Raw genomic sequence first — 22374 nt, 5'->3', positions numbered from 1 at the left:
GATAATTTATTGAGCGATTTCTTCTCTTTTATTTTTCATAATGAAGTTATATATATTTAAATCTGTCTTTAAGCTCTGGTTTGGCATTACAACTAAGTAGGCAACCGGATGGACGAGTGTCCATCTTCGGTCAGATAGCGACACAAACCCGATCCTAAGTCTTTGATGTGAGCCAGGCTCAGTTCTTGAAAGGCCTTTGAGCAACTCTCCTCCTTCTCCGCACTCCTTTGGCATTGGCATAAGATACAAGTTGGGACTTACGGGCTAAGAGTATTTTGAGCAGGGATATCAGTATATATTCGATATGTTATATACGTTCCTTTGAGCACACTGTCCTTCCTGGGGGATAGGTCTTACCGACTAGTGACTAGACTAAAGCCTTGCAGTCTTGGGCTTCTTCTCACCCCATTCCGAGGTCATGCATCAGGTGCTGACGGATCACCTGACCCTCCTCCTCTGCCAGCAGCTGGGCTGTGACTGTGTTGACCAGGTTGAAGGCTACACCAAAGGCACTGAACAGACACCACACGCCCAGGGCCAGCCAACGGAGGGGACGTGGACGCAGTCCTCCATCTAGCTGCCGGAGAAGCAGCAGGCCCACACTGATCCCGGCCAGGGCTCCCGTCATATGAGCAATATAAGAGACTGAGGGCCGTGTCTGCAAATGCTGCACTTCCAGTTGCCGGGTGTAAAAGGAATAGCCCAGATCGCAGAAAACTAGGAGTAAAAGGGGAGAATATTTCACTTGAAGGTTAGTGGTAAGGACACCTCCCCTCCAGAATAGAATACTCACCAAACACAATCACGGCCATCAGCTGCAAAACTCCTTGCCGCAGCTGTCCAAAATTAAGCAAGATGCTGACCAATTGGGCGGCCAGCAGGGCATAGACTCCGCCACTGGCGCCCACCAGATACACCTCCGAGTCCACCACCGAGGTGCCCAGTGACCCAGCCAAGACTCCCGCCATATAGATGATTCCAGTACGCAGAGATCCGTGGACTAGCTCCAGGGGCAGGCCAAAGAGCAGCTGGGTGAGCACATTGAAGCCCAAGTGCCGCCAGCTGGCATGGAGCAGGGCATAGCTAAAGAACCGCCACAATTGGAGGCGCTGGTCGGGACGATAAACCAACAGGGAGTCCTCCGGTGGTTCAAACCCCACGCTTAGAAAGACAGCGATCTTGGGGGATAAATCAAGGAGAGAAAGTATAAATTATTTCTTATTTTTCAGGTTTAATTTTGTAATTAAAGGCTATGCGAACCAAGTAATCTTTTTAGTCCAAGGGGGAACCCCTTATTCATTCTCCAGTAGAAGGAAGTAAGGAAAGGCAGCAATAAAATCATCAAACCCACAGAAAGCTGAGACGGGAAAGGGCGGCAGAAGCAACCCCCCAAAGGCGCAGACTGCCAGCAGACAGCGACGAGACGTCGCCATCAATTCTCCCCCCCAGAACCCTTGGGTTTCATTCCTTTTCCTCCCCATTTTCTCCCCCATCCTGACTCCCCTTCTCCTTCTGTTGGCGGCGTCCAGTCTGTGCAAAAAGCCAGACGCGGAAAACAAATCGTAGACGTGTTGGATTTTTTGCACGCACTCTCTGTGTGTGTCCCGGCTTCTCGTATATCCTTTAACCGGAAGCCAACTTCCATTTACAAATGCATTGGGATGGGCCTGGGCCTTGGGATAAGTATTCAGTTTGTGTCTGTGTGTGTGTTGCCCTGTCGGCAATTTGTTTGCCTTAAAAGTCAATTGCTGGACCAGATCGACCAGAGAAGCGATACTCTTGTTTCTTGGGTTCATTGGGGGGCAGGAATGGGGCTGAAATATGATACAGCATCTTTGTTATGGCCGGGCAAACAACCCTCTTCGATGGCCATCTCGTTTAGCTCGAGACAAGGCCCCGCCCCCCAGGGCAGACGTGACTGCAAGACCAAGTACTATATACTAGGGAGAGCAGTGGAAATTGAACTGAAATGTATTACAAAAAAAAAAAGTACACAATAGGTTTTAGATACAAAAAGCTGTAATTAAAATTGGAATTTATTGAAGGTTGGTGAAGTTCTTGAGAAACCTAAAAAACTCAAACTAACAGAAAGCAACCAAGGCAAAACCTTTTGCCAATAATAATAATAAAGAGGTAATCCCCATAATCCCCATAAGTCTTATCTTATAATAAGTAATTGCCAACAGACATAAAAGATCAGAGGTTGGCCTTTACAACGTCTCCAATCCCCACAAGGGTTGCAACGGCGGAACTTCGATTTGGCGGCAATTAAACGCCACCAGAATGTGGCCAGAATGTTGTGCCTTTCAGCGATGTCATGGCAACCTTCTTCACCCCAAAATGTAGCTTTTTACGACCCTCAATCAACCCTCTCGGGTGTGTGTAATCGCATTAAAAAGCGGTCACATTTGGGGCGCCCCAAAAAACCCACTAACTCACCTCCAAGAGCGAGGCCAGGACAATGAAAACAGGCGGCGGCATCCACTTGGAAGACATAGCGACGACCGCCCCCTCGACCAGATGCTTCTCCTTGTGGCTGCTGCTGTTCCCCCATTTGGAGGCCGCTGCTGCTCCGGATATTCGCTGCAACGGATGCGGCGCCGTCGCCGCCATCAGCTGGTCACAGTAGACGCCCAGCACCAGGCCGGATTGTGATGCTGACGATGAGGATGACGGAGCTGGCGGCATTTGCAAGACGGTACTGGGCGGCATCTCCCTGTGCCTTTTCTCCTCCTCCTGTCTATGGGGGCTTCTATTTTTGGGGCGTCTGCCTTGTGACGGTGCCCCACTTAGCAGGAGCAACTGAACCGGCGGCGGAGGCGACGACGGAGATGGCTTCTGTCATGGTGAGATGAGCGGAATGCTGCTGTCTGGCCCCGGTGACGGCCTCCTGGAAGGAAACAAGCAAAATTACACTTGAAGAAATTGCTAAATCTGAATGATTAATATTTCTTAGAGGACTTGTTATATATTTAAACTATTTTAGAGTCTACAACTTGGCCTGACAAACAAATTAAAAGTTAAAGAAAAACTATCCAGAATTTTATATAAATTAATTTGTTATTTACGATTAATTTGTTGTAATTCCCAATAATTTTTTCTGCCTGCTGGAGGAGATTATGCGGTGCTGGCTATGGCCAAATTAGCTCAAGGTTGTCTCTACTTCAGCGCCTCCTGTCTCCTGTCTCACTGCGACACGACGACAACTGCAGCGCAATTTCTGGCAGACGACGGCGACGACTTTATTCAACATTCGACATCGCCAGAGGCGCCATCATTCAGGTCTTTATCCCAGGCCTCTCCCATCTCCCACCCGGCTGATTCCCCCCTTTTTAATGGCCCTAGACGGCCATAAAAGAGTCGAGAGAATTTATTTCTTTTTTTGCAAATTTATTTCCGCTGCGGCGCAGCACCAAAAGCAAATGAAAGAAAGCAAGGAGGCCAAAATGCAACCCCGAAAGTGTTCAGAGAACCCGAGACTAAGACGGAATTCCGAATTCTTATTCGAAGTGTAAGGCGTCAGGCCAAGTCAAAAGAATGGCCAAGTGGCATTTTGCAATAAGCCATGGCTTTTCGAGAAGGATATAAAGCCAGTCAGGCCTATGATCGTAAATCTTGAAATTAAATTTCGAGAAAGAGCGTAAAAAATTGAGTAATAACTTGTTCGTTTGTGGGACGAATCGAAAATGTAGTTTATTGAAATAAAAATTGCAAGAAACTTTGGGTTATTAAATGTAGGAATCATTTTTGGAAAATGGAAAACCTTTACCAGGAAGTTTTATAGAATTATAATTTGAGGAAATGGGTAAACTTATTCATTATATTCAGCCTGTATTTCCTTTTATTATCCTGACTAGTACAATGGTCTCTTGGCTCGCTACTTTATGTGCATGTTTTGGTTTTGCCTAGTTTATGTTTTTTGGTGTTTTCCGGACTGCTTACACTTCGGGGGTCCCATGACGTGTCCGTCCTGTTCCCTTCTGGCAGACTGCCCACCTGCGTTCTCCTCGCTTGTGTTGTAGTGCTGTGCAGTTGCTCTTGGTAATGAGTTTTAATGGTGATTACCTTTGGCCCAAAACAACAGGAATATTGGTGGAGTAAAGGTCCTGTGTCGTGTTGTCCTCGTGCATACCTCCGAGTTGTGTTGTTTGTTGCCCAAAAACGAGTTTCGCAGACGGAAGTGTTGCTCTTGGTCTTCCCCTTAATGATCCTGGCAAGCACACAACTGGCAAACTGGTTAATGGAACCCAAACCGAGGGGCAGGCGCATGCCAAAAACTGTAAAAATATCGACAGGTGTATCCTTAATGTCCTTAAACATCGATTCCTGGTAGCTTCGGTTGGTTTTTTTCAACTTGGTCTGCTGCTTTTTGTGTGTGTGCTTTTCGGCTTTGCCGTGTTGTCCTTGGCACGCAACTTGTTCGTTCGTGTGCAGGACACTGAAACGCACAATATCCTTGAAACAAACATCGAACTTCCTCTGTGTGCCGGTCGGTGCTCCACTCCCTCCCTGCTCGCTCCTCTTCTTCTGGCCCTGGTTGTTTGCCTTCCTGCTTGGCTCATTTGGCAAAGGCAAAAATCGAAGTTCAACTCGCCGTTGAGGTTGATTATGCAAGCCAACCAACCAAGGAACCTCCTTGGCAGCTCGTAGCTCTACCAATAATTTTACTATTTTTCTTGATACACGGAGAAAATCGTAGAGAGTTTGAACTTAAACAGACTTATTAAACAATCATTTAATATGGAAAATAATTTTAAAAAAAATCTCAAGTTTATTAAGAAATTTCCCATTAAGAATTATGTATTTAAATGCAATTAAAGGCCACAGAAGCTCTTAGCCATTATCCTTTCTGCTAAGATATAAATGTTAATGAAAGTGTCAGCCAGGCAGGCATCTTGGGCCATTTACATATTTTCCAATTACTATTTTTGTTAGCTGCTATTTAAGCTATTTACATATTTTACCTTGCCAAACATATCGCTTTTATTTGCCCAACCTTGGGTGGTAATTGCTTTATCCAATATATATTTTTGCAGTGAGCTCCTTGAGCTGCTGTTCTAGATTTCCTTAGTCGTCCGACCGCATTTTGTGTTTGCATTGGGCAAACATTTCATTTACATAATGCTGACGACTATTTGTGTTTGCGTTATTTGCTCGCTCCCCCAACTTTCTTTAGTTTATCAAATATATATATTTGTACATATGTGTGTGTGTTTCGGTGTGTCTCCCAACCATTTTTTGAGGTACTTGTCTTTATTGATTTATGCAGTTCAATGGGCAAACTAAATTGGCTGAAACACATTTAAAATTATTATACAATTTCTGGGAAATGGAAGGGAAAAAGATTTCCTCCCGAGGGCAAATACGGAGTTGCAATTGGAAAATTAAAGGGGAAGCAGAGACAAAAAAACAAATTTAATTACTGAAGCCGCAGGGTGCACCAGCCCCACCACCCAAAGAAGTGGCGATAGCAGAGAAATGTACTGAAAAAATATATAATTACAATGCGGCTTAAATGCCTTGGGTCGAGAGCAAAAGTTATGAAAAACAAGTTGGCAGCCCCACAGCTCGCCAGTGGGCGGGTCAAAAAGTGAAAGAATAACGAAGAAAGTTACATTAACAAAACGCTACAATAACAAAAACGAACAGACAATGAACACGAACTACTACCACTCGTACACCAACAATGACGAGAAAATTATTATAAAACTATAATTGAAAAATGTTTACCAGGTGGGTGGCTCTTACGCAGGGTTACGATGGGATCAAAGAAAAAAGTTATGTGCAATCTATACACCGAGGGAATTGTTGGGGATATTATATATTGAATTACCTAATAAATAAATAAGAAAATGCCAAAAACAAGACTGAAAGTTCGAACATTCTGAACCTTTTTTTTATGTTTTTACCAGGATTTAAAAAAATTTTCGTTTACCAATGCCAATGGTTAATAAATTGTTTATAATCAATTTTATCAGTTATTGATTAATTTCTTTTTTTATGATTTTCAAGAAGTCTTAATAGATAGTTTTTTGGAATTTCCAAGATGATTATAAATTAATATTAATAGTTATTAATTCCTTTTCTTTTATGCTTCTTAGAGGGCTTTATCGATATTTTTAGAATTTCCGAGATGATTATATATTATAATACATTATTACTAATATTGATATTATACAATCGATATTTTTTAATATTTTCCTGCTGCACAGTGTTCATCCATGAAGGCCTTTCACTGTGACCCATCATCATCTCTGGGAAAGGTTTTCACTTTTTTTTTTTTGTTTTTTTAATTTCTTCAAAGGTTTCTTTTCGCATTTGAGATATGTGGGGAGACCGATAATGAAGCGTTATGAAAGATATATATTTTTGTACGTGGAAAGCTGGGCGAATGGGGTGGCTGGAAGGCAGGCTTTGACGCCCAAAGTCTTAGCCGGTTTCACAATAAAATTCCAACAATTGAAACGAATGCGATTAAAAGTCGCGCACGCCATCCGCTGGAGAAAAATGCGAAGAGGGGGGCAAGTGGAGCATCGCGATAGCCGGCAACTTGAAGTTCTCAAGCCCAGAAACTGGGAAACTGAGGAGCCGAGGAGCTGGGCTGGGGAGTACAGCCCACCAAGACGACCCACGCAGGCCGCGAGGGCTTCAAAGTTCATTTCCATTCGGATTGCATGTCAAGCTGCAGTGGCCGGGGAGTGAGGAGCGGCTGGTTGGTCTTTCTCTTTGGGCTTTCAATTTAATTGTAATTTCTTTTGTGTTTATTGCGTTTTTGTGTGTGTCTGCTGCTGCTTACGTTTTAATTTCATTAACTTGTGTTTACTGTGTGAAACACTTGCCCTTACCCGGCAGACGGCCCCCCCCCCCCCTTTGGACCATAAAACGTTCAACATAAAATTTAAACCACAAGAGAGATAGCTTCCATGGCCATTGTTGTTTGCGCAATTTCAACAGAAGAATGGAGCAGAAGCTGCTCTTGATGTCGAGACGAGATTTCTTAGATTTAGAACAGCAAACGGAACGGAATTTCTTTGGACTGCCCAATTCGTAGGTGGTCCACAAAAAACAAAGTCAAGAGGACTGAAAAATGTGGTTAGAATAACAGAGGGCAGATAAACTAGGGCGAAAAAGTTTCCCATACCGGGAATCGAACCCGGGCCTTCCGGGTGAGAGCCGGATATCCTAACCACTAGACAATATGGGACTTGGTAAGATCTACAGGTCACAATTTTTCTCACTGTATCTGCCAAGTCCTAAATATAGGTGGATATAATTTTAAAACTAAAAACATAAGTTGACATTACAAAATTATTGATTCTTCTGTTGAATAAAGAAAATTAATATCCTCTATTACATGTTGTCTTCAAAAGGGACTTTAAAAAGATCAACATAAAAGAATGTTATCTTAAATGCTAAAAAAAAAACATTCGTCCTGCTTGTTTCCCATACCGGGAATTGAACCCGGGCCTTCCGGGTGAGAGCCGGATATCCTAACCACTAGACAATATGGGACTTGATTAAGTCCAGGCAATTGTTCTTTAAGGTTTTCTTATAAACAAGCCAGTTGCTTGGAAATCAAAAATATTAAACTTAGAAAATCTTTATAAATTATGAATATAATTAATAATAAGTAAATAATGTATCGACAAAACTCGAAACTTTTGCTTAGATACATTTGCATGGATTATAATTTCGAAAAATCATCTTATGACGAGAGTGAGCTTAGAAAATGGTCAAGATCTCAAAACAACAATAATTAAGCAAACTTTTTAATAAAAATTACAAATTATATTAAAAAGAAAAACACAAATAATATTAAAAAATTATCCGCAATTGTTTCCCATACCGGGAATTGAACCCGGGCCTTCCGGGTGAGAGCCGGATATCCTAACCACTAGACAATATGGGAGTTGTCTACGTGGCGAGCGAGAAGCAAACTTTAGTTGGGCGCCCAACATGATCGTTTCGATGCTCGATGCTCTTTGGATTTGTTTTTGGAGATTTATTTTGATCGGTGGCTATATTTAGCCACTGAATCAGAGATTTGCTCACGGCGAAAGACCAAGCACGATGACGAATGTAAATTACCAATGGATCGAATCTGATTGGAATAACTAGTCAATCTGTGGATCTGTGGAAAACCGCAATTCTTCGGCTGTCTCGTTTCGTCTCCATGCTATAGTATTTATGCCTTTTCGTATATTTCTACGACTTCGCGTCAATGCACAAATCAGTTAACGTCCGGCAGACGTTGCACGTTGGACGACGGACAGACTTAATCACCTGCAGCGACAAAGACACCACCACTGAGTACCTGTGCCACCTGAGCCACCTGACCACTGCTGCTGCTGCTGTTGTTGCTGCCTAAACAAGTGCACCAGGTATCCATGTTTATTTTACGGTTCAACGATTATTACCAGTTATTGTCTAATGCCGCCGTAAAAGGGGGCACTCCGCCGACACGGGGGAAGGGGGAAGGTGGTGGTGGGAGAGGTCACACGCCCAACCACACCACTGCAAACCAGCCCTGCACAACCCTACACTCCACACTGGCTGCCACTCTGCTTGCCCAAAGCAGACAGCGAACAGCAACCACAAAGCGGAAGAAAGGAGGAGGCAGAGGCAGAGGCAGAGACAGACCAACGGCAGACAGACACTGGGAATGGAGGGAACTGAGTGAGGGAAAGGGGCTGCGTTTGGACAACTTTGGACTGCGACGGCGACATCCACTGCTACTGCAGTAGGTGTTGCCTGCAACCACCGATGGTGCAAGGTCCAAGTGGGTGAACAGTGCACTGGGGAAAAATTCAGTCTGAATATAAGAAAAGCAAAAAGTGGCTTTATTAGAGAATATATATCGTAATATGTACTTCATATAATAAACTATTGATTTAAAATAATATGTTAATAAATATTGAGCAATTTTTCATTAGAATAACGAGTTAAGGATATTTTTAAAACATTAACCAAATTTTTCTGTGTGCATTTGGAATCATATTCGAGTGTAGGTTGTCGTTGCTGGTCCCTGCTCATTTCGCTATCAATATTTCAAACACGTTCCAAAACTTTTGCCTTTTTCGGAAGGGAGTCCAAGCTGCAGAAAGAGAGGCCAAAACGGAAGTTCACACGGAAATATAGGAAAATACAAGAATAATAATAAAGCGAAAAAAATGAAAAAAAAAAACTAAAAATGAAACCAGACAAGCATAATGCTCGTACGTTCGTACATATGTATAATCAAGGAAAAAGAAACGGAACAACCGAAAAATATGAAAGAATGAATCACGCAAACGGGGCAAAAGTATGTTCGAATCGAATCGAATCAAATCGGGGTGGCTAAAGTTTCAGTTAGTTTGGAAATTAAACATTCCCGACAAAGCCCAAAAGGGGAGGCCAATTTCGTAATATGGCAACAAAATCGAAAAGGAAATCGAAATCGAAACGAAAACGCAAACTACAACTGAAATCCAAAGACCACGAGCCCCAAGTATTCGTGGAATGCCATGGAGGAAATGACAAACACTTTGGCACGAGGCCGCCGCATTGAAGATTGTCAAGGAGAATCTAAATAAAATAGAGGGGGAGGGAGGTGGAGGTGGGTGAGGTCTTGGTTGCTGGGCTGCCAGACGATGACATATCAATAAATTAAGCACGCAGCCGATTAAAGTGCGTGGCCCAGCGAGGAGACACAGTCTAGACGAAGGAGAATCCCATAAGCCACCCACCACACACACAGGCAGAGAAACAAGAGAGGGAAAAAATAATATTTTTAAATATATATTTTTGGAATATCTTTGATTAAAATTGCCTAAAAATCTTTCCAAAAATGTATACACTTCTGTTAATCACAAAATATCGAAAATATTCTTAAATATAAATCTTAGATTTGAACTTTCAATGTAATTATTTTAATAAGCCATATTTCTGCGCTGTGCAGATATATATAAAAGCTATATATACGTATGCTCAGCAGATGGCACTGTGAGATCACTCGATTTGGAGCTTGATTTATAGCTTGAGAATTTCGAAGCACTCCGATCTAATAAATATCTATGGAAATTGCAGCACGAACTCTCTGCGAGACACTGTGATAATTAACTTCTATGCAAAGATACAAAGATACGAACGGGTCAATTGCCCTCTTTCTCCGCCTTGGCTGATTGTGTCGAGTGAGGCAATTTAATGCAAAAGCCATCAATTAACCCGCTTTTACCGCCAGATACTCAGATACAAAAGTATCTTTCGCCGCTGCTCTCTCGAACGGTCGGTCGGAGATGCAACGATTTGCACGTAGTTCCGTTAGCTAATTGGATGCTGATGGCTCACGGCCTCCGATTCCAATTCCGATTTCGATTTGAAGGAAGGAAACTCTGCGGAAATTGCCCCTTACCCAGGACGGCGGAACATTGACCCAGGGCAGGAATTTACCGCGGGGCTGCTGCTTGCTTGCTCCTCCTCCTGCCTTGTTTGCTGCCCCATGAATAATTAATTTATGATTTTTCTCATTGTAAATCATAACAATTAATGTAGCTTTAACTGGTCCAAGGAGGCGGAGTAGTGGCCAGCAGCAGCATGACCAACATCAAAAGGCAATTATGCTCGCGCGGAGTGGGTGCAGTACTGGCAAATGTTAATAAGAAACAAAGGAGAGGGGGAAATTCGCACGGTAATGGAAATGAAAATGGAAATGAAAATGGAAATGGCCTGACAAGCCCTTTGTTCTCGCATTTTTTTTTTGTTCTCTCTGGGAGCCAGGGACAAATAAAAGCAGGAAGGAACCGAGGAAGGAACAACTTGGAGGAAGCCACTGAGGAATGCACTAAAATGAGACAGCTTAGACTTATACTTAGCAGTTTTTTATTGGGGCAAGGAAATTGTGAGCAAGGCAGGAAAGATATATAAAGTTTGAAGTCTTCATTTTCTAAAAGGATTTGTTTTATAAATGACTATTAACTGATTAATTCAGTGATCGAAAATATAAGTTCAAACTTACACCTGCCTTAGGCATTTCCAATAAATATTGTCATTAATTTTTCCCTCATGATTTCGCCAGTGTGTTCAAGTTTTCCCAAGCTCCATCGATCTATTTTTCCTGCAACTTTCCACAAGCCGAGAAAATCGCTAACTTTGAGCAAAAGCGTTGGGCCTTTAATGAGTTCAATAGCTGTTAGCTGAGAAGAAGAAGAAGACGGGTGCAAATGCGGTTCACACCCCGATTTCCCCCCTCCACCGACCTTTGGGAGCTCAATGAACCGGACTTTGCCCCGCCCTGATTATCACATTTCGATTAGCGACGTCTCCGGGCCTGAACTTCCAAGAGACTGCCAAGTCTTGACCCGCCAACTGGCGTTCATAACCACATTAGCACCGCTGGCGCTGCCCTCGACCCACCGATGACCCACCTGTTTCCTCTAGATCGTAGATGCAGTGAGAGAAATAATTGAGAATGAATGAAGGCTATTGCTTTAGACTTCTTAGTTCATAAATGTAAGAATCGTATAAAACTGTAAGATTAGTATTTCTTTCAGCATTTAAATTTTATTTTATAGTTTTGTTTTTAAGTGTATATATATTCATATATCCCCCTTGAGCGATCTACATTCGCTTCCTCGTCGAGACATTCACTGGCCCAACATTGGCCAACATTGTTGCCGCAGAGTCAGTGGGTCCGATCCGCCCCTGGACCGCCTCTACTCTTCTTTGGACGAAAGCGGCGGCGCCTATCTGTCCCCTGTTCCCTATCTCCCAACCTGCCTGTCCCTGTCCCCATCGCTGGCTCGGCTCACCCCGCGCATCGCCCCCTTTCTTGGCGTGGTAATTATTCGCGCTCAGGTGAGTACGCGAGTCTGCAAAGCGTAACTTGTAGCTTGTAGATACACTCACGTATCTCTTCGCACGCATCTACATATGGAAAGCCATGGGCATGGGCTTGAAGCTGGCAATTGGCTAGAGATGAGCAGGTGTAGCAGTAGGAAGACTTGGTCTAAGTTTTTCTGAGCTTTCGAGAGGTAGGCATACCATGAGATGAAATTCCTTGGGTTCTATATAATTGAATAGGAAGATTAACCTCAGGTTAGAGCGACTCGTTAAACGAATTTAACTATGTTGGCACCTTTAAATTAAAACTGAACAAATTAACTAAACAAATTAACTGAACATTAATCTGTGTGTTTTGAATTTATTGGAAAGTTTATCTCTTGGTTAGCGCAGCTTTTAAAGTCTTTTAGCCTGGTCTTTAAAATAAATTAAAATTATTTTCTCACCTAAAAAATATTTCCCTGAACATTTATCTATGTTTTCCTTAGGATAGCCATATCAAGAACCATAAATTCTATGAATAAGGTATTTAGAGGGTACTTTTTTAGTGTTAAATAAATATAAGAAATATCTTATTTGCCCTCGTGAGTCACGCTGTCATCGCTGACGTAGCTATAGATGGACAAAAGTTAATCACCGTTGCCGTTTAGCTCACTGAGCTTGTTGTTGGATCTTTCGCTTCGTCTGGGAGCTGCTGGGACTGAAGCTGAGTCCGAGTCCGAGTCTGAGGCACATAGTTTACATTTTATAAGTTAATTGAGTTAACTGTGCAACGCTCTCACTTTGCGCCCCGCCGTCTCCCCCCGCTTTCTTCGCCTTTCGCCGCGGTCATTTGCAGATGCAGATTGCTCGGGCATCCGCTAGTAGCGTATCTGTCGGATGCAGCTCGCGGGAATCGATCATCGGTGGCAACTAGCCATGGGTGGCCGTGCCTGCGACGAGTAGTACTGTTTTAATTATAAATATTTTGCACCGCCACCGCCGTCGCGGCCGTTTGTAAATCCGCATAATTCCGTGTTGCGGTTGAAAACATTAAAATTAAACAAGAACCAAACAGAACAAAATATATAAATATATATGAATAAAAAACACACACACGGCTGGCGACCAGCACAATTTCTGCCGTTTGTTGTTTAATTGCCAGAATATTTCATTTCTCATCTGAGTATTCAATGTTTTTTTGCATCTTTTTGTGCCATTTTCTGTGCATTTTTGTGTGCTTTTCCCTCACTTTTTGGTTTTTCCACTTTGCTGTTTTCCTTTTTTGTTTGCTGAAGCTCATGCTCATGCGTTTTTCACATTCTGTCAATGTGCAATAATAACCCAAATAGCTGTGATAACTCTTTGTAAGCGATTTGCATTTGGTTTGTCCGTGATTTTGCCTTAATTCTGTCATAAATACTGGATGAGGACACTGATTTCAATTGCATTTCCATTGCTCTCTCCAATTAAAGGCCACTAATGTCGGTAGGAGTAGGAGTTTTCATTTATTTTGGGGTGGAAAGTGTGATTTTTAAAATGATTTAAACTGATTTAGTGGAAACTATCTTGGGGATAGTTTCCCTGGACATTTATTTCCCCGAAATGGTAGCTGAGTAATGGAATTAGAAATAAATGTTAATTAAATAAAATGTTGTTCAGTTCAGATTTAATGAATTAAATGCCTAAAAACTGTTCCGCTTGCAAATATTTGCTGAAAGCGTATCTTTTTTTTCTGTGATCATAGGAAATACCCCCTATCCGTGTTATATACAAATTGTGTCAATAGCTCGGCTCTGATATCTGTTAGTTGTCAACTACAAAGACCAACTTCAATTGCTGACGTCAAAGACGCGGACCCACGCTTCGCGAGAAACCCGTTTTGGGCCCCCCTCCGGAATCCAAATCCCTCCTCACCTGAGCCTGAGTCTCTTATCGTTTGGCGGATTTCAGGTGTTCGTTCGCATTGCGTGGGCCTGACTCACCTCTGGCTCGATTCGGTTCTCTAATAGAATGCGGCGACCCTGGCGGGGTTCCGTTTCACTTTTCGCCAGATTTATGCGCTTTGATTTTTATTTTTTTTCTTTATTTTTTGGCTGCAGTATCAACAGAATTTGTTGAGACGGTTTAGTGTCGTTTCACACGTAAGTGTTGCAGCCGGCAGGCCCACAGTGGTCATTCATTGAGTAAAAGACTTACTTGCTTATTTTATTTATTTATTTTAGACATTTTTATTCGATAAGTAGCACAGCGGAAATGATTAATCTCCCAGTGATGAGAGCGTTTACTGTCTTGTAAGCGGCTGTATCTGATTTTTACATCTCTTCTGGAAGCGTGAATATCTCAGATTTCGCAGAAGATATTCAACTAGAACCAGTTAACGGATTTTCTGAAATCTTTTACTGATGAATTTTTAGGAACTTGGAATTGGGAAGAAAGTGTTACTTGTAGTTATCTTATTTGTTCTTCAAATTATAATTATTTTGACCATTAGATACTCTTTTTCCATTGTAAGAAACTCCCCAAAATAGAGCTTCCACAAAGAATCCTAAAGATACCCCCAGGGGTGGCCACACTGTATCTGCAAATGTATCTGTAACTGTGGGATGCATTCTCTCTGCTTGTTTGTTTGCAGTTTGCATTGCAGTACTTTTTCTTTTGCACTTTTTCGTTGCTGTAGATATTTGTTGTTGCTGTTGCCAATTTGTTTTGTTTTTGTTTATCGCCAGCTCGAGAATCTTTGTTGTCTTATCTTGGCCCGCTCTTCTTTCGCTTCTTACCTTTTTGTTCTGCCTTTTCTCCCTCTTTTTTTTATTTTCCGGCGTTTCGCGGGCGCGCGCTCGAAATTTTCACCTCAGTCGAACAGAGCATTGATGAATGAATGTGCCGAGACAGGTGGGGGCTGTGGCAGGTGAGCCAAAAGGCGGGGGAAATCACCGATAAGCGATGAGTGTGCGGAGTTCCCTTGGCTGGCTGTGGCTTTGGCTTTGGCTGTGTGCTTTTCGCCGCTGATTCTTGTGATTCATATTTCGCATTTGCATTTGCATTTGCTTATTGCGCTGGTTAGGCATTTTTAGCCCCCTGTCCCCCCCTCTGAGATTTCGGTGTGAAATATATGTATTTACGTGCAGACAACCTGCAAGAAGGCTGAAGTAGAAGTAGAAGTCGCCACATGCAGCACACATTTTTTCTTGGTATTTTTACCCACATTTATTTTCGGTGCATTTCCGCCTGCCATTTGCCAGAGAGCACCTTATCCTACCTTTACCTTTGCCATTTCCCCTAACTATGTATATATATTTTTTTAAGGAAAAAAGGTTAGCACTAAGAAGGGGGTACCCTGGAAATGTTTATAAGAGAGTTGGCTTTGATTTAATTACAATAACTTTTATATAAAACAATTATTTAATAGAGAAAACAATTTTAAAAATTTATTACGTTTACAAAAATGGTTGTCTAGGTATTTAAATAATTGAAAACTTAAATAAATATATAATATGCTGATACACATTTTAGATTTTTAACAATTCAATCTTGTTTAACAATTTAAAAAATTATTAAAATATAAAATATAATTAATTTTATTAATTTAAATATTATTACACCTAAATCCGATTTTTAAGGAATTTTTCCCCTCCAATAACTTCACATTACTTGCAGTTTCTTTGAGCTGTTCGAACTGCTCAAGTTTCTGAACCTAGAAAACCATTTTTCTTGGGTTTTTTGCCGGCCATCACAGCCATGGCAACTTCATCAGAGTATTCTTGGCCGGAAAAAGGGAAACTTCCTGCGCCCTATTCATCTGCGCCCTTAGTTTTGGCATAAACATTTCCTAAACTTTTATCTAATTCAACAAACTGCAGCGGCGGCCAAGCAGCAGAGCAGCAAAGCAAAGCAACAAAGCAGCGACAGCTTCGCTTCATCCATTTTGCAAGGTTCCCAAGACATTTCCACATTTTCCAAGTCATTGTTCTTGTTATTATTGTTGCTGGGTGCTCCATCTTTGGGCTTTTGTTTTTCTTTTATTTATTTGTTGTGCGACGGGTTGTTGTTTTTTATTTTTTTTTCTTCGCATTTTCAGCGTGTTTCAACTTGTTAGGCATTCAACTTTTCACATCGTTGCTCTGCTTCTTTTTTTTTGTTTTATTTTTCCGCCGCGAAGGTTTTTCCTTCAGTTTTCCGTTGTTTTTTCGGACTTTTCGCTTCGGTTTTGTGCAACAACACACACGCCACTTGAAGTCTTTTGTGTGTTGTTTGTGTCGCCCTGAGACTCCGCGGCGCCACTGAAAAGGAGGAGGCGTGGCAGCTGCTCGGACGGGGGCGAAGTGTAACTTCTGGCGGCGTTTCAACCTCAAATGGTTACACAATTCGTCAGTGGAATTTAGTGGAATTTATTAAGTTTCATCAGCATATAAAATGGCACTTAATTTATTGGCTCTGTATCGTGTGAGCGCGGTATCTTATGGATGTGGATACCATGTATCTATGCATCTATAAAATTTAGAAGGGCTCTTGCTGAAGGATGTATGATTTTAGTTGGATTTTTATTACTCTGCTGTCAGCTCATTGTTCTCAAGTTTGTCTTAATATCTCAGGCACATAAACTGCTCTGATTTGGGTGCGTTTTGCCAAAGTACATGTATCTGTATTTGTATCTGTATCTGCATCTCTGGCCGGGCTTAACCAGAATACAAACTACAAACTACTGCCTGACTGAGCCATTGTCTTGGCAGCTCAGTCCGGACTGTCTGCTTAGATTAATGCGAATGCGAGAGGGTCTGACACTAATGAAGGTCAAAGGTGGTGGTCCGAAGGGCAGAAGGGGGTTGGCGGGGGGCCTTAAGAATGATTAAATACTATAAACTCTTGACTTTGCGCTGAAATCTCTCGCCTTGAAAGTTCACATTTGAGAGAAATACAAATCGCTTGATGGATTTAATGCCAAAAGTCAGTCAGAAGTTCAGAGGAAGGAAGTGGCGGGGGCGGAGGAAGTATAAATAGTAATTAAAGTTTTGCAAGTTTTATGGTGATCTTAATTTCGAGCTCCAGATACTGCTCCCCCTTGCCTTAGAAAACTTTTACTTGTATCGCTTGTTGTTCATAAGTTTTCCACAAAGGAAAAGTAACCCAAAAATCGGTAAACAAAACTAAGCCATTAAGAAACCAGGTCTTTGGGTCTTCTTGCCCCGCTCAACCCATCTCTCTGGCTTGTTGTAAAAAAGCAAACTTGACACAATTAAAAAAAAACGTTTATTTACAAACAAAAAATGAACGAGAGCCGACAGAAAAATTAAAATGCATTGCGTATGATTTTTTTAAAAATAGCCAACGCATTAATTTTTTCGTATTTTCCATTGCACTCGACAATAAACAATGTACAAAAAGCGAGAAGCCGAAAAAAAAGGCGACACAAAAAACTCAGCCAGAGAGGCAGAAGCCCAAGGCAACGTCATTGAGTGCGTCTATGATTTATGAAGCCAGAAACCGACTCCGAATGCGTATCTTCTTCATTGGGGAAAACTTTTCGTAGTGAAAAGTGAATAAAATTCGCATCGTTTCGATTGAATGAAATACTTTGGGGGAGGGAAGACTGCAGACTGCGTAAATAAATCATGGCAAGAGTGTAAACAAAAGTGAGCCAAACTTGGTTGGTGTCCAAACTGGGACTTGAGCTGGGTGCCCGTCCCTCCCACGTGGAGCAGTAGCTCCAGCGGCGGCGGCTCTACTTTTTTAGACAGCCAACCTCTCCATCGATCGTTGGCCACTCCTCTGCCTACACGCACTCACGTCTCCCATGTTTCTTCGATTTGTGCTTCTTATTTTTATTTACTGAAAAAAAAAAATCAAGACAAAAGACATCGAGCGACTGTCTGCGCCAGTGGCCAAGAAGTTGGCCAACAGAAGTAGCACTTGTCCAAGATCCCCACAAAAGATATCGAGAAATATGGAGCAGGGCAGCCCACAGCCACAGTCTCTATACTATACACACTCAGTTTATATATTAGGGGGAGAAAAGTGGTTTCCATTTGCTGACAGCTCGATGTAATTCGCGTTTTACTCGCTATCCTACAAATCAGGGCAAACACTGCGTATACGCAATGCGAGTAAGGTGGGTGGCAAAAGGAAATGCAGCTGGACATTCCAAAGGGCAAGGGTGCCAGGGCGAAAGCCAGAGCTATAGTCACAGTCACAGCCACTAATACGGATGGCGAACGACAAGCACAGATGTTTTTACAACCCAGAAGATACAAAGCAGACACAGATACCGATGCTGAAGCTGCTGCTGCACTGACAAATGCAGATTTGTATGCACTGGGAAATAAAAGGGGTCCTTAGACCAGAGGGAAATTGGAAATTCGATTAAGCATTATATTTGGTATAGTTTCAGCTATTCTATTCTAATATTTATTTGTTACAATTGAACAATTTTAATCTAAACAATCAAAAGCTTTGCTTCGTCTCCAACTGCAACCCTTGCCATGTCTTTGTAATCATCCTGCCTTCTGAAACAGCTGTAAAGCCTTTCTCTTCAATTTTAAAATCTATTTCTAATTTCTTAACTTAAGCAGTAGTTTTTTCCCAGTGCATACACTCCAGTCAAATACGTTCAGCTTTTTGGCATTGAGTTTTGCAACTTTTAAGCCGATGGATTTATTCTTTTTTTTTTTTGTGTTGATGTTTTCATGGGGATTTTTCCGAGACTGAGCTATAGAAGTGATGGGGTGGCAAAGTGTTATGACTTACCGATCTGGGAGGATGGTCTAAATAGATGTGTTGACTTGTTCAGGACATTCGAGGGGCGGCTCACAAGTTGTAGGGGTTGCGAAGAGATGCAGCTTCTCCTGGTAAATCCTAGTAATACATTTTCTTTCTTTCTTTTTTGGCAATACGAAATAAAGTGTTGCTATAGTTTTCCCCTGAGCTTTCCTCGGATATTCCTCTATATGTTTTTCCGAACTGTTAGTGGCGCGCGTGTTCCGCCGGTTGCCGTTACAAAGTACCGTTCACAACTGAGCTCGTTTTTTATGCGGCCCGATACTTTTATAGATTCGCAAAGTGCCGGGCCGGGCCGGGCCAGGAGGGGTTCCTCCTCGCGAGGGTTAACCCGTGTGTAGTGTAGTGCTTTGTGCGCCAGTGTTAGTTGTGTTTTATTACATTTTCACCCCTTTCGAAAAGCCGGCTCCGGCTGGCCAAGGTAACACCAACAGAAACCGAAACGGAAAGAAAGAAAAAAAACTGAAATAAACCCCTTGACTCGTACCCCCGGCTTTTGGCCAGGTGCAGCAAACATGTTCGAGGTTCGAAAGCGTTGCCAAGTTTTCCTTTGTCGTGGCTTTTAGCTTATTTCTTCCTTTTGTTTCCTTTTTGCTTTCTGTACCTTCGTGGAACGGTAAACCGAAAAGGAGTCCATCGACATTTAGCGGCAGCTGCAGGTGCTCGACGGAGATGCAGCCGCCGGGGGTAACAGTAATTAACAAGTTGGTCATTAAGTTAGCACAACCCCCGCAAGGTCCTCCCAAACGAACGTCTTATCCTCGGCTCTGTTTCCTATACCAGCTTTGTATTTTCACTTTTTCAATTAGCTTTAATTGATATGTTTTTGAAATAAGGAAAATAAACAAGGAAAATCGTTTGGGATTATTTAAAAATTTAATTTTATTTCTGTTAAACTTAAAAAGTTAAAGAACTAGTCAAATTTGTACAACATTATTAATTATAATTTGAAATTCAAATACCTTATAGATTAACTCCAATTACATATAGCATCATATTAGCATCAATTTAACTACTTTCCCTCTCGATTAGCACTCGCTTGCCTCCTCCCAAAGTATAGAAAAAAACAACCGTTGAAATCGAATCACTTTGAACTCAGCTGCTGTTTTTCGCCTTGTTTATTGGGTGTCAAAAGGTGCATTCATCAGATACAGATATGCGCGATACAAGATACCACGAGGCCCCAGAGATACACTCACTTATGTGGGCTATCTCTGGAATCTCCGGGGACGGAGAGCCAGCTCTCTATTGTCCCGCGACTTGTTAACATATCGAACACAATTTCGAGAAGAAATAACAACTGGGAGAAAAAAAAAAGAAAACCCGAACAATTGCAGAAATATCTTCATCAAAGATGTCTGACAGCTGATGAGGGGCGCTCTAAAATCTGCGTAGATTTCAAGCGGAATTAAGTGGCAGTTGAACGGGGGTCTAGGGATTTCCCGAACCCGATAGTATGTGGGTGCTGCTGTGAGCTCAATCACTTTCTTAATTGCTGTAGGAATTTAAAGCAATATTTGAAGCTGATTTAACTTTAATAAGAGTTATAAAATCTAGGTGCCAAATTAACTCTTTTCAATTATTTAAAGGCTCTTAAAGAGCTTATAATTAATTTCTTGTGTGTTTTTCTAACGCCGCCGCGAAAGAAAACACTCTCAATCCAATCCAATTTTTATGTCGAGTCGTTAAAAAAACAGAAGAAAATAAAGAAAACACAAGAAAAACATTTGCTCATAAAAATTGCATTGGCGAAAAAAGACACTTTTTTTAAGTTGTTATTATTTATCTTGTTTTGTATATTTTTTCGCTGCTCATTTCCACTCTCGCCCATTTATTTTTTTCTTTTGGCTTAATTGCCGTCCCTCGGAGGAGCAAAAAAAAGTACATATAAAAAGAAAATGAAAGGAAAACAAAGAAAAAATCATAAAACCAAAAATACTACATACAAAAACAAGGTGAAAATATTGCGCAAAGAAAAAGTACAATAAAAATAACAAAAACAACAAGGAGCCTCAAAATCAAACAAATTCAAACAGCAGACGAAAAAGCAAAGGCGAAAAGCGATTTATGCAAAATGCGCGGATAAGCCGAAAAAAGTACGTCGACGAGAGTGGGCCAAGGGATGGGAGGGAGGGGGGTATGGGGAGGGGGGAAAGACGATTAGGCGATTTAACGCACGCAAAATAAAATCCAATAAAATGCGATTAAAGCGGGCGAGCGACAGAGACAGAGCGAATCAAAACAGATGTTCGACATGGGCAGCCAGAATAACAGTAACAAAGAAACATGAGCAGTTGGAGGAGTTGATACAGGGCGACCTCGATACAGCTAACGAATAAATAATAAATTCAGCAAGCAAATGAGCTCTAAAAGTAATTTTTTTCAACGTATTTATCAGTTTTTTTTACGGGATTCAATGAGATTTATTATAATCAATAATCAATATCAGAAATGCCACGTATCAACAACTTGTCTCTGAAGACAGTTCTCACTGTACCTGCTATATTGTTTACTTTCCTAACTGCTCGTGCCAAAGAAAGAGATGAGGAAATGCAAAGAGAAGGACAGCAAGAGAGACGACAGCCCTGGCAAAATATCCTTTGACAGGAAGAGAGTAAGGAAATCAAGGATTTTGAGGCAAATATAATTTTTTTAGGTCCTCACCTGCCTCAGTCGCTGCCACATGCCGCTGCTCGAATTTCGCTGCTGCAACATCTTGCACTGCACAGCCTTTCTCGGCAACTTCTTATTCCTTTTCGCAATGCTTCCTTTGCATTATCCTTCAGCTTGTTATAATAATTATTATGACGTGATCTGAACCCCCTCGGTAATAATACTTATACTTCGAGGAAACAGACAGACAGGGAAAATGAAAAAAAAAAATGAAATAATTGTTAAAGAAAATATGAAGAAAAGGACATGGATTGAGCTATAGTATTAACTGGGTTATAGAATATTTAATGTTTTACCACAAAGTTAAAGAAATGAATTTCAAAGTTCTATTGTGTAAAAACTAAATCAAAACAGGTCTAAATAATGCCCTTAGTGCTGGAAATATACAGCACCGCCAGCTCATTGCCTGCAATTAGCACTTTTGCGTTAGCAAATCGTCATCAGCAAACAAAAATAGGTTTTTAACCATTTCCCAAAAATATATTAATGTTCTATATTTCTATAAATATGCATAAACAAAGAGCCGAAAGTTTATATTCGAGTTTTCAACGGCACAAACACTACTTGTTGTTTATGACGGCACCCAAAGGAGAAACAAAAAACAAGCAATAAAAGGCAGGAGTAAATAAATATTTTGGCTAGTTCCGCTCTGGGCCTGGACTTTCAACCTGCGACTGATCACGGCTGTGGCCAAGAGAAGTTAATTCCAGCTGGGGAATCGCTCTGTAAAGCATTCCAAGACTTTGGACCTAGGACAATTCCCCTCCCAAGCAAGAACAGCCCCTTAGCCCTTGCAAAGGCACACTCTTCGCATACGAAATAAGCGAGGTACATCGAGGGAAGCGGAAAACGGAAAGTGGCTTCTTGTAGTTGTAAGTTTATTGAGTAATCCGAAAGAAAGCAGGAGCAGAGGCACAAGCCAAGAGTTGGGGCCGTCAGAGGGTTAAAGATACAGAGGGGAAAATTAGTTTAATTATTTTTATCACTATAATTTTTATACAACAAACATTTCTGAATTAAACAAAAACTTGTAAGTCATTAAAAGATTGATAAGATTTATTTACCTACTAAAAAATAAAGAACAGCTTTTTTAATTTAAATGAATGTTATGATTTTAATAGATTTTCTTTT

At 41.5% G+C, this 22374-nt stretch overlaps 1 protein-coding gene and 3 non-coding genes across 4 annotated transcripts; all 4 read right to left on the bottom strand.

The window, feature by feature from the left end:
* ru (roughoid) lies at positions 1-18763 on the bottom strand. The gene is made up of 4 exons (XM_017172374.2): positions 18541-18763; positions 2440-2890; positions 794-1178; positions 1-717 (listed from the first exon to the last, which is right to left on the bottom strand). Exons 2-4 carry the CDS (start codon positions 2710-2712, stop codon positions 401-403), a joined length of 975 nt encoding a protein of 324 aa, XP_017027863.1. The 5' UTR covers positions 2713-2890; positions 18541-18763; the 3' UTR covers positions 1-400.
* Positions 7133-7204, bottom strand: TRNAE-CUC (transfer RNA glutamic acid (anticodon CUC)). The gene has a single exon. It is a non-coding gene; the product is annotated as a tRNA-Glu (tRNA).
* On the bottom strand, positions 7441-7512 carry TRNAE-CUC (transfer RNA glutamic acid (anticodon CUC)). The gene has a single exon. It is a non-coding gene; the product is annotated as a tRNA-Glu (tRNA).
* Positions 7838-7909, bottom strand: TRNAE-CUC (transfer RNA glutamic acid (anticodon CUC)). Its single transcript has one exon. It is a non-coding gene; the product is annotated as a tRNA-Glu (tRNA).
* Positions 18764-22374: the final 3611 nt, after the last annotated feature.

This window comes from Drosophila kikkawai, chromosome 3L (assembly GCF_030179895.1).
Source record: "Drosophila kikkawai strain 14028-0561.14 chromosome 3L, DkikHiC1v2, whole genome shotgun sequence".
NCBI classification, from domain to species: domain Eukaryota; kingdom Metazoa; phylum Arthropoda; class Insecta; order Diptera; family Drosophilidae; genus Drosophila; species Drosophila kikkawai.
This window is presented reverse-complemented; position numbering and strand designations above follow the sequence as displayed.

What these genes read in the sequence shown, in the direction of transcription:
- ru (XM_017172374.2), bottom strand. Translation starts at nt 2,712, where the DNA reads ATGCCGCCCAGTACCGTCTTGCAAATGCCGCCAGCTCCGTCATCCTCA. An exon ending in TCCTGGCCTCGCTCTTGGAG is followed by an intron (nt 1,179 to 2,439) that starts GTGAGTTAGTGG and finishes TTATCCCCCAAG; the next exon opens with ATCGCTGTCTTTCTAAGCGT. An exon ending in GATGGCCGTGATTGTGTTTG is followed by an intron (nt 718 to 793) that starts GTGAGTATTCTA and finishes TTTTACTCCTAG; the next exon opens with TTTTCTGCGATCTGGGCTAT.